This window comes from Danio rerio, chromosome 4 (genome assembly GCF_049306965.1).
Source record: "Danio rerio strain Tuebingen ecotype United States chromosome 4, GRCz12tu, whole genome shotgun sequence".
In the NCBI taxonomy this organism is placed as follows: domain Eukaryota; kingdom Metazoa; phylum Chordata; class Actinopteri; order Cypriniformes; family Danionidae; genus Danio; species Danio rerio.
In genome coordinates this window covers 38132501-38144805 of record NC_133179.1, presented here as the reverse complement: position 1 = coordinate 38144805, position 12305 = coordinate 38132501, and the positions used below count along the sequence as shown (strand labels likewise).

Below are 12305 nucleotides of genomic sequence, written 5' to 3'. Positions count from 1 at the left end.
ATCACTGACTCTCTCTCATTTTTCTTTCCAGAAACTTTGGTCACTGGCTACAGAAGTGGACCCCAACTCAACGCCTGTCCATCCCTTTCCACAAATGACATTACCTTAAGCCACCCCCATTATAACCTCCACCAAACTCCATATCACTTACCATTAAAGTAGTAGCCTTCAGACCCTTCAGTCACACATCACAGCATGAAACATTCAAACTCAACCCTCACTCCAACCCACCATAGCAGATCTAATTTTGTGTGATGAGGAAAGAAAGGGTTTCCTCGTCCTGCTAAGTAAGATAGATCTATTGACAAAGAACATTTCATTTACATCTTCAACATTCCTGCCCTCACCCACCCAGTCCAAACTCTCTAGTATACCTACACTCGAGGATTATAAGAAACAAACCCCCTAGCCCCCCTTTTTACTGATGACGCTAATCGTCCAGTATCACATCTCTGGTTCCAGAAACACCTCAAAGTTGTCCACCTCTCAGGATTTCCGCCCGAACCAATCTCCAGCCATTCATCCAGAATTGGCATTATTAAAAGGCTTTCCTAGCACCAGATCCAGACCCTTGGTCATTGGTTCTCTGAAGCCTTTCAAATCCTACATTCGCATCAGTCTTTTCATCTCAAAGAACCCAAGTTGTTTCTTTCAAACCTCTCAGCCCAATCTTGGCCACCCCTTTATTCTCAAGCCAAAGCCATCTATCTGTCCATCCCTAGTAAACCCCCTCACAGCTCAGACTCCCGCTGGAGTAAATATGAGCTTCAGCTCTTGCAGAGCTTAACATGACCCTCTTTCTGTTCCCCCTGCCAGCATTGAGTTCCTCTGCTGTTTCCTCCTAGTTCTTCACTCCCTGCCTTTGACTCTCATGTAATCTCCTTGCTACATCAGCATCACCCTAAGCTCAGATTTCGCAGGGGTCAACATGAGCTTTGGCTCTGACAAGAGCCTACCCTATCACCCTTTCCTTTCTGTTCCCCCTGCCAGCGTTGAGTAATTCCGCTGTTCCCTCCTAGCTCTTTACCCCTTGCCTTTGGCTCTCTGGTAACCTCCTTGCTCCATCTGCATCACCCAAGCTCAGACTCTCGCAAGGGTCAACACGAGCTTCGGCTCTCGCAAGAGCCTCACCTTTCACCCTCTCCTTTCTGTTCCTCCTGCCAGTGTTGAGTGCTTCCACTGTTCCTTCCTAGCTCTTTACCCCTCGCCTTTGGCTCTCTTGTTACCACCTTGCTCAATCTGCTTCAAGCTCAGACTCCTGTAGGGGTCAACACAAGTTTCGGCCCTCCCAAGAGCCTCCCCTTTCACCCTCTCTTTTCTGTTATCCCTGCCAGCGTTGAGTACTTCCGCTGTTTCCTCCTAGCTCTTCACTCCTTGCCTTTGGCCCTCTCATAACCTCCTTGCTCTATCTGCATCACCCTAAGCTCAGACTCCCGCAGGGGTCAACGCAAGCTGTGGCTCTCATAAGAACCTCACCTATCAACCTCTCCTTTCTGTATCCCCTGCCAGCGATAAGCGCTTCTGCTGTTCCCTCCAATCTCTTAACTCCTTGCCTTGACTCTCAACTAACCTCTTTGCTCCATCTTAGCATCACCCTAAGCTCAGACCCCCACAGGGGTCAACACGAGCTTCGGCTCTCGCAAGAGCCTCTGCTATCACCCTCACCTTCCTGTTTCCACTGCCAGAAATGAGTGCTTATGCTGCATCATTTTATTTATTCTGTATTGTCATTCATCAGTATCTACATTTTGTTTAATCTGTATAGTAGTTCATTAGCATTACATGTTATCATATTGTGTATTTTGCACAGTAATCTCGTTACCTCCAACAGCTCTCCCCTTTTTCTTTCCCCCCTGTCAGTGTTGTATGCTCTCTCTGCTTTAGTATCTTATTGCATAATTTGTATATTCTGTATAGTACTTGCGTTAGATATTTGTGTTTCTTACAGCTGCTCTCCCCCCTTTTTCCTGCCCTGCAGCATCAAGCACCTTTGCAGCTCCAATTAATTTATTCTGCATAATAGTTTATTGTTATATCTTGTATTGTATCATTTGCATAAAAATTGTTTAGTATATCTGTTACTTCCAGCCACCTTGCCCATTTCTTTTCCCATTCCAGTGTGGAGTGCTTCCGCTGCACCAGTTTGTTTGTTTTCCATATAGTTATTGATAAAATGTATACATTGTGTTCATTCTGCATAGTAGTCCATTTGTATTTCATGTATTATATTGTGTATTTCTGGATAATAATCATATTACTCCCAGCAGCTCTCCCCTTTCTACTTGCCAGAATTGAGTGCCTTACTGTTTTCTACCAGCTCTTTACTCATTGTTTTTGACTCTCATCCAACCTCCTTCCTCCACATTAACATCACCCTAAGCTCTGACTCCCGCCGGAGTCAATAGGAGTTTTGGCTCTCGCATGAGCCTCACCTATCGCCTTCACCTTCCAGTTTCCCCTGCCAGTGTCAAGTGCTTCCGCTGCATCAGTTTATTTATTCTTTATAGTTATTCACCAGTATCGGCATTAACATGTTTATTCTGCATAGTAGTTCATTAGCATTTCATGTTCTGTATTTTGCATAGTAACCTTATTACTTCAACAGCACCCCCCTTTTTCTCTCCCCTTACCAGCGTTGTGGGCTCCCGCTGCATTAGTATCATTCTTATTGATTATTTTGCATATTATGCATAGTAATTGTATAGCATATTTTTGTTAATTACAGCTGTTTTTCTTCTGCCAGCGCTAAGTGCTTCCGCTGCCTACTGCAATTTTATTATGCATAGTATTTCCCTAATGTTTCATGTTTTTATTTTATTGTTAATATATTAAATCTTTGTTAATACCAGCTTCCTTCCCCTCTCTTTCTCCCTGCCAGCTTCTAGCAACATGCCAGCATTGAGTGCTTCTGCTGCATAGCAGTTGTATATTCCATACAGTAATTTATATAGCATTGTTTCCTCCAGCTTCTCTCCTTTGTTTACCCCCAACAGCTTTTTATGCTTCCGCTACCAAATCTCTTCCCTCCTCTTAAACAGCCAGCTCCACACCCTTCATTATTGCATCTCACAAACCTTCTCTTAAGCACTGACTCCCGTAGAGGGCCCATTTAAGCCCCAATTTACACACGAGTCTCCACCCACCCTCTAAGCCATTCAGACTCCCTTAGACTTCCTAACTTTATTTCTTAGCCACCAAACCCACCCTGCCCTTCACACACTCCCTAGAAAGCTTTTCCCCCACTTTTTATCAGTTCTTCACATATATATCCAGCAGCCGGATATAGCACTTTTTCTTTGCACTTTGGGGAGTTCCTGTGTAAACACACGGCTGCTGTCCCGAGCGCTTATCATTGGCTTTTTGGGGAGTTTGAGATAGACCTGAGCTCAATCTCCACTCGCCCTGCAAAAGGGGGGGAGCCCTGGGCTCGAGGATCCCTTGAGCTCAGGGCTCTCTCCCGGGACAGCATGCCAAACAAGCTATGTATAAATCATGAGCTAAGTGTGAACGCTTGAAGTGAAGTTTAGTTTTAAACTAAATTCGAGAGGAGCATGTGCTCATGATTTACCCAGCTGGTCCACATTAACTAATTATGATCCTCCAATCAAAGGATCCCAAATCACTATATATATCCTCATTTCCTTTCTACAACTATCTTCGTCTGGAAGAAACCCCCCTCCTCCCCTTCTTCCTCCTTTATCCAGAATGGGTGGCACGGTGGCCCAGTGACTAGCACTGTTGCCTCACAGCAAGAATACCAATGGTGTTGGGTCCTCGCTGAGCCATCTGGTATTTCTGTGTGGAGTTTGCATGTTTTCCCCGTGTCCGCGTGGGTTTCCCGGTTTCCTCCCACCATCCAAATGTGCTCTATATTATAGATAAAACAAGCCTAAACCTTTTTTATAATGTCTTACTCTCAGGAAGTTCGCCTTGGCCTCAGCAGCGGGGGAGTTTGAGATAGACCTGAGCTCAATCTCCACTCGCCCTGCAAAAGGGGGGGAGCCCTGGGCTCGAGGATCCCTTGAGCTCAGGGCTCTCTCCCAGGACAGCATGCCAAACAAGCTATGTATAAATCATGAGCTAAGTGTGAACTCTTGAAACATGTGTGTTTTATGTGATAGGTGGGAGTGATAAGAAGACTTCGTCAAGAGTGTGGTTTAGATGCCAAAGGCTCTCGCACAGATCTACTCCTGCGACTTTCGGAGGAGATTAGGTCAAGGGAGGCCTATGACAAGGTTTTTGAAAAGATTTGGGCTGCTTCAGGTAAACCTCAATGTTGCACATTAAAATATTACAAATAAATCAGAAATGTACAAAGTCACATAGACATAATGGGTCCTGTTTTCTGCTTGGCACTGATTGGGGAGTGACTGGTGGTGTACAGCTCTGGGGGGGGGTGTTGGAGGTGGCCTCGTCTGACACCTATTGTTGCTTTCCGTGTGGGGGAGTGTATTTACATCTCTGAGGCACTGCATCTTTAAATTTTTTAAAAGTATACTTTGTTAAGGTTAATGCCACTGCCCTCCATCATAACCTATGGGATTTTATGGGAATTAATGGGATTTGATTATGTTTTCTTAACTATTTGCTTATCTTTTTTGTCTGTTCCAGGAGGTTGGGCTGTCATCATGTGTCCTTGTGGCATAGTTTACAGTATAAAGTGTAATCTGCGAGCAGAAAGTCCACGGGATTTTGCAGATATGCTTCTGTCTTGGAAGCATCTGCCTAATGTTGTTATTTATGACTTTGCCCGTGGACTGTCCACCCACACAAATTTGAGGAAACCCATAACTTTCACACCTTTCAAGGGAAGGTTACTCGAACCAACCACTGAAAATATTGCAAAAGCAAAATCAGGAACATTACGGGTAACTCTGCCATGGCTCACTGCAAAAAAGCAAAGTCCAGATCCGGATGGTCATCCAATAGCTGGTTCTGCAGAACACTATGTTCTGTATGACCGCTTTCACGAAGACAACACAAAAGATCCTCGTGATTCACTGAGGAAGCTTCTTCTTGTGCCTCAACTAGCTGGCAAAGTTAACAGTCAGGCTGCAGAACAGCTTTTTTCAAAGCTAAAGAAAAATAACTACTTTATGAACATGGCATTGCCATCCACACATGTTTTCCTCATGCGAAACATCATCCACCATTACAATGTCAGAAAAAACGAGAAACGTCTTCATGACATAAAAAAGGAATTCAACACAAACATTCACATGAATGACCACAGCCAGGTTGTGTTAGGTAATGTTTCCCTTACTGTGTAACAAATACATCACTATATCCATAACTGTACTTATGTGTATATTTGTATTTATAGAAAATCCATCCTCCACAGAGAAATGAATGGACATGTCACTTGGTAATTTGACTGTTATTTCCAGTTGCTCAGTGTCAAGTTTCTGTTCTCTAATTATTATGTGTTATTTTCAAATTTTGATGCTTTAATGTACTCTAAGGTCCACTGACAGCACTGCCAGAAAATATTGTGACTTTACAAACGACCGCTGCATCACCAGGCATAACATCAGTCACATCTCCTCTGTCATCAGTACCAATTACAGAAAAAACAGCTTGTGAACCTACCACTCTTCTGAATTTTTTGGAACCTACTAAGCCTTGGGAGAGGGACTGGCATCCATTACAAGAGAAACTGGTGAACAATTACCATTACATATAAATGCACACACACACACACACACACACACACACACACACACACACACACACATATTTAATGTTATTATTATTACAGCTTGATTATGTGCTGGACCGAAATCGCCCTGGCAGTGAAATAATTTTGAAGGAGGGGCAAGTGTGCCTTATTCGAGAAGAATTTTGGAGCCTTGGATTGTTGAGGGACATGGACTTCCATGTAAGCAGTCTGTTTTTTTATTATAACTTTTTTTTATTAAAAACATTGACTTATCAAAGTATTTATTGCAGATTGGAAACGCCTGCATGAAGCTTATTTGTAAAATGGCTCGACAAATTGTATGTACTATAAAACATAATATTTATATAGATTGTTTTAACTTGATCCAAATAAAATTAAAAAAAAAACAATTTCTAAACTGTGTGAAAATGTTCATGTCATTGTCAACAGTTTCTTTTTATTCATGTAGGGCAAGGACATATACATTGAGGACTTTTATGTTTTCCCTGTGTGGAAAGAAACTCCTAACAACATTGTTACTGGATTACCGGTGCGTGTATGTACTGTATTTACTGTGTGAGAAGTACAACCTAAATTAAACGACATAACTGTCCTGATCAATTCTAGGAAGATGCAGACTTGAAAAACCTGTTAGCCTTTCCAGCATGGACAAATGCCAATGGACCAGACCACTTTGTTGTCTGTGTAAGAATATATTAAAATGTCTAGTGCATACATTAATTGGTATTGCAATGTGTGTGTTTCTAAAATAAAACACTGAAAAATCTTGGAAGAAGCAATAATGTTCAAATGAAATATTTTTACACCTTTAACATTGTAGATAATGATGCCGCTTCGAAGAGAGATGGTGTTTTTAGACTCTCTGTACGCAGAGCATGAATCAGGATTTGGAGATGAGGAATACAGGGCAATTTTTAGGTCTATCAATAAACTAAGACATGTTTCAGCCTTTATGTGATATATGGCTACGTTCCTATAGCCATTTCTATTTATTTCCTAACCGTGTATTATAGTTCTGCCACTTTTGGCTACGTTACTATAGCCGTTTCATAAACTTCTGGCTACAGCGGGGAAAATAAGTATTTGACACATCAACATTTTTATCAGTAAGGGGATTTCTAAGTGGGCTACTGACACAAAATTCCTACCAGATGTAGCCATCAAGTCAAATATTGAATTCATACAAAGAAATCAGAACATTTAAGTATACAAGTTGAGTCATAATAAATAAAGTGAAATGACACAGGGAATAAGTATTGAACACATGAAGATAACAAGGTGCAAAATGGCATAGAAAGTCAGGAGATCTGTCAGTATTGAGAGAAAAACCCTGCTCCCTATCAGTACTAATTGATATCAGCTGCTTTAGTCCTAATTGATGGCCTATAAAGGCTTCTCATTACTCAGGAGGCACACAGGAAAGACTTCATGATGGGTAAAAACAAAGAACTCTCTCAAGATCTGCGTAGTCTTATCGTTGAAAAGCATTTTGATGGGAATGGTTATAGGCGCATTTCCAGAATGCTGAATGTTCCTGTGAGCACTGTGGGGACTATTATCCGGAAATGGAAAAAGCATAAGTTCACCATAAACCGGCCACGATCAGGTGCTCCACGTAAGATCCCTGTCCAAGGAGTCCAAAGAATAATCAGGAGAGTTCTCCAAGAGCCAAGAACCACTCGGGCAGAACTTCAGGAAGACCTCGCATCAGCGGGTACTATTGTTTCAAAGAAAACTATAAGCAATGCACTGAACCACCATGGCATCCATGCACGCTCACCACGCAAGACTCCATTGCTGAACAAAAAGCATGTTGAGGCCCGGTTAAAGTTTGCGAAACAGCATTTGGAGAAGCCTGTGGATTATTGGGAAACTATAGTATGGTCAGATGAAAGCAAAATTGAACTTTTTGGCAGTCATTCTACACATCATGTTTGGAGAAGAAATGGCACTGCCCACCACCCCAAGAACACTATACCAACAGTTAAGTTTGGGGGTGGAAGCATCATGGTTTGGGGCTGCTTTTCAGCAAGGGGTACTGGCAGACTTCATATTATTGAAGGTAGGATGAATGGAGAAATGTACCGGGACATTCTGAATAAAAATCTGCTGCCATCTACCAGAAAGCTGAAAATGAAAAGAGGGTGGACATTTCAGCAAGACAATGATCCCAAACACAAGGCCAAGGAAACAATGAAGTGGTTTCAAAGAAAGAAAATCAAGTTGCTTGAATGGCCCAGTCAATCACCTGACCTAAATCCCATAGAAAATCTATGGAGAGAACTGAAGATCAAAGTTCATAAAAGAGGCCCAAGGAACCTTCAAGATTTAAAGACCGTTTGTGTCGAAGAATGGGCCAGAATCACTCCTGAGCAATGCAGACGACTGGTCTCTCCATACAAGAGGCGTCTAGAAGCTGTGATCACCAACAAAGGCTTTTCTACAAAGTATTAAGTAAAGTGTGTTCAATACTTATTCCCTGTGTCATTTCACTTTATTTATTATGACTCAACTTGTATACTTAAATGTTCTGATTTCTTTGTATGAATTCAATATTTGGCTTGATGGCTACATCTGGTAGGAATTTTGTGTCAGTAGCCCACTTAGAAATCCCCTTAATGATAAAAATGCTGATGTGTCAAATACTTATTTTCCCCGCTGTATGTTCATCTAGCCTTTTTTATGCATGGTGTTCTAGAGTTGAGGTGAGCTGTAATTGTTAGTATTACTACTATGTTTTGTTTACAGGAAAATTGCTTACCAAGTGGATCATGGGACATGGTCTGAAAAGACTGGATATGATTTTCCAGTGAGGAATCAACTTAAAAAAATTATTATTTGGCTTTTACAACAATTAAATTTTTTGTACATTATTCTAAAATAAAATTGATTTGCTTTGCCTATTTTAGGCTTTGCCACGTCAGACAAGAGGGAATGATTGTGGTGTTTTTGTACTCATGGTAAGATATAAATTGAGTTAATTGATTTAAAGATTTTGTAAACATTGTAAATGACTGTGGCTTCTCTCTTTTCAGTACACCCTCTCAATGGTGTGTGGCATTGGGTTTCAATTCCAGGAGGTATTATTTTATTATTTATGTAACTTTATTTTGTTGGTGCTTTTTTAAATCATAGTTAAAATGTAACTATTTTAGTGTATATTATCTTGCTTTCTTCTAAGCAACATATCTTTTAAAAAAAGGGGCATGGTTATTGCAAGCTCACCCAACTTCATGTATTAACAAAAACATGTTGGTTAACTGTCAGACTAAACAGTCTTTCTTTCAGATGGATATACCTATCATCCGTCAGTGGTGGTGCCTTCTACTCATGGAACAATTTCAAACTGATGGGTATGTCAGTATTTATTTATTTTTCTTGTAAATCTGTAAAATTAAAAATTTATATTGTGTCAATACAACAACTTGTAACATGAATAACAAAACATACTTAAAATCTCTCTTACCAGTGACCAGTATGTCACCGACTCGGTCCCAGTAACTCCCCTCGCTGGCCAGCAGAGGCCACCATCTCCGGACTTTTAGCATTACGTCATCCATCTACACTGATTGCGCATACACCTGATTGGAATCTGGCTAATGACCCACGTACCTCTTATAAGCCGCACTCAAACACTCGTTCAGGGCGAAGTCTTGTTTAGCCCCGGCCAGCATTTCTGAGCATGATCTCCAGCCTGATCTCCTGTGCACGACTCCAGCCTGTCTCTTACTTTGCTTCGCATTCTGCCTGCCCACGACCCACGCTTGTTATACGGACTCTGACTCTCTCTCTGCCTGCCCACGAACCACGCCTGTTATACGGACTCTGATCCTTGCTGCCTGCCCTTGACCCAAGCCTGCATAACAGATCCTGGTTCTCGCTCACTCCCTTCCACTCATGCCTGGTAACTCACTCTGTGTCTGTTCATCATCAGTCTTGATACCCATACTACTACTGTGGATGTGTGTGTGCACTCCGGTGCATATTGTGTGTTTGAGTGAAGTTGTGATTAATAAATATTGCATAATGGATCCCTCCGTGTCAGTCTCCACGTTACACAGTAATTATGGATTTTGTCTTGTCTTGTTATTAAAAGCTATGGGCACAGATTTGCTTTCTGGACTGAGAAGGCAAGAAGTGTCTTGGATGGAAAAATTCTGCTCCTTTTTAGGGTGAAAAGAAAAACCACATCCAATCTTCCGGCACATGTCCAAGCAGTTCAAGATTGGGAAAGGAATGACAAAAGATTAGTGGACTTGATTATCACATCAAAATCACCAGAGCAGCATTTGGTGGTATAGATGGTTCCACTTTAAATTACTCCTCTAGACTCTGAGTATGGTTGACTTAAATATAGTCAAGTGACAATTTGACTATTATTTGCCAAATATAATTAATTACTTGTGCATTTACATATGAAATATAATTTCCTTCTATGGCCCAAAGGATATACTCAGTGGGAAAAGGTCAAATTGGTTTCCACTAAACCCCGTTCTCAAGTGCCCGTCTTCATTGAGAATGAGCAGTCCCAGTCAATCATTTATGACTACATCAGAGGAATTCTTAATAAAACCAAAACACAGCTGACCTTCAATGATGAGGTGGAGTTCATTTGTGGATGTCTCCTCCCAGAGGTAATCACAAAACATGTATGTACATGAGCATGCTTATGTTCTGCAGTGTGTGTTTTATTTTATTAATTGGTTTATCTGTATGTTTGTACAGGCCATAACTCATGGCATTTCCGAGTTACAAGGCTTGTCTTGGCAGGAGGCTGAAGATGTCTTCCTCCAGGGCCCCATTTATCACGCAAGGTATGTTTACATTTTATTGTACAAAAGCTGTTAAGTTTTTATGTTAAACACAATTTCTGACAACAGCATTTATTTTTTTTTTTTAGTGAAGTTGAGGAATTTAACAGAAGAATTGCTCGAGAAATGAAAAATCTCCCCAACAAGAATGTAAAGCATTTTATTTTATTTTATATGTAATAAATACATTATTAATCCAAGTATTGTTTTTCACAATTTTTCTCTGCATTTTTTACAGCTCGATGACTTGTAGGACCTCATGAAAATTTATAAAAAAATAGTTTGGTGTGAGAAAATTACTCAGAGTACTATCATTTATTCTGTGAATAATAAGATAATGTTCATTCCCTCAACTCAATACTAAAGAGTTTGATAAATCCTTAATGATTTAAAAACAAAAAACAAAAACAATAAATGACTGAAAATATTTAAGTAACTGAACAATATCTATTTACAAATACAGTTAATTAAAATACAACAGACTTAATGCATTAAATCATAATCTAGTATGTTTAATATTTTATATAATAATGTATTCAATCATAGTGCAATATTTTATAGTAGAAAAATAGTGTAATTTACAATTTATAAATCAATCAATTCAGGTTAGGCAATTTTTCCAACAGCAGGTGGCACTGTCTGAGAAAATGATAGGTCTGGAAGTGCTGGTCTGAGCGAGCAGGTCTGAGCGTGCGGTTGGGTCTCGGGGCCTGCAGCTTCATAATGTTGCCAGAGACTTAGGGAATGGTCACCTACAGTGGTAGAAACGCGGAACTTTGTCTAGACACTGTTAACAGTAATACCTTCCCTACCCATGACAATATTCTGCTAAATCCTGATTTCATCTTGTAACGCTGGACAGAATTTGGCCCAGGATCTTTGTCCAGTGCATGTGTTAGCAGTTGCAAGGCATCAAAATGATTGATCCGTCCCTGGGTGGGCTTGAACCACCAACCTTTCAGTTAACAGCCGAACGCGCTAACCGATTGTGTCACAGAGACTTAGTGAAAAGTCACCTACAGTGGTGGAAACGCGGAACTTTGTCTCAAAAGGTCTGCTATATGAAACCTAATGTAAGTTTGCTGAGAGAGAGAGAGAAAAGTAACAGAAATGCCCAACGTGGGGCTCGAACCCACAACCCTGACATTAAGAGTCTCATGCTCTACCGACAGAGCTAGCCAGGCGGATGAAGAGTCTCCACTAGAACTAGACACTGTTAACAGTAATACCTTCCCTACCCGTGACAATCTTCTGCTAAATCCTAATTTCATCTTGTAACGCTGGACAGAATGTGGCCCAGGATCTATGTCCAGTGCACGTGTTAGCAGTTGCAAGGCAGCAAAATGCCTAATTCGTCCCTGGGTGGGCTTGAACCACCAACCTTTCAGTTAACAGCCTAACGCGCTAACCAATTGCGCTACAGAGACTTAGTGAAAGGTCACCTACAGTGGTAGAAACGCGTAACTTTGTCTCAAAGTCTGCTACATGAACGCTAATGTAAGGTTGCTGGGAGAGAGAGAGAAAAGTAACAGGAAGACCCAACGTGGGGCTCGAACCCACGACCCTGACATTAAGAGTCTCATGCTCTACCGACTGAGCTAGCCGGGCTGATGAGATGAACTTTTAAGAGCTAAACACTCTTTACAGTAATACCTTCCCTACCCGTGACAATGTTCTGCTAAATCCTGATTTCGTCTTGTAACGCTGGACAGAATGTGGCCCAGGATATATGCCCAGTGCACGGTTTAGCAGTTGCAAGGCAGCAAAATGCCAAATTTGTCCCTGGGTGGGCTTCAACCACCAAGCTTTCAGTT

At 41.2% G+C, this 12305-nt stretch overlaps 3 protein-coding genes across 3 annotated transcripts in view; all 3 read left to right on the top strand.

Annotated features, from left to right (window-relative positions):
* The window catches only part of LOC137491248 (uncharacterized), a 697259-nt gene that overhangs the window by 70367 nt on the left and 614587 nt on the right, over positions 1-12305 (top strand). The window lies entirely within an intron of this gene.
* Positions 1-12305, top strand: part of LOC108182277 (uncharacterized) — a 257835-nt gene that overhangs the window by 46996 nt on the left and 198534 nt on the right. The gene's annotated exons all lie outside the window — the stretch shown is intronic.
* On the top strand, positions 9325-10783 carry LOC101883440 (PWWP domain-containing DNA repair factor 3A-like). Its single transcript, XM_073948047.1, has 4 exons — positions 9325-10314; positions 10406-10494; positions 10581-10641; positions 10730-10783. Exons 1-4 carry the CDS (start codon positions 10096-10098, stop codon positions 10742-10744), a joined length of 384 nt encoding a protein of 127 aa, XP_073804148.1. The 5' UTR covers positions 9325-10095; the 3' UTR covers positions 10745-10783.

Bases quoted from the DNA above. Each gene is read 5' to 3' on its own strand.
- LOC101883440 (XM_073948047.1), top strand. From the start codon at position 10,096: ATGAAATATAATTTCCTTCTATGGCCCAAAGGATATACTCAGTGGGAA. The intron at 10,315-10,405 runs GTAATCACAAAA...ATGTTTGTACAG, and splicing joins GTGGATGTCTCCTCCCAGAG to GCCATAACTCATGGCATTTC. The intron at 10,495-10,580 runs GTATGTTTACAT...TTTTTTTTTTAG, and splicing joins GGCCCCATTTATCACGCAAG to TGAAGTTGAGGAATTTAACA.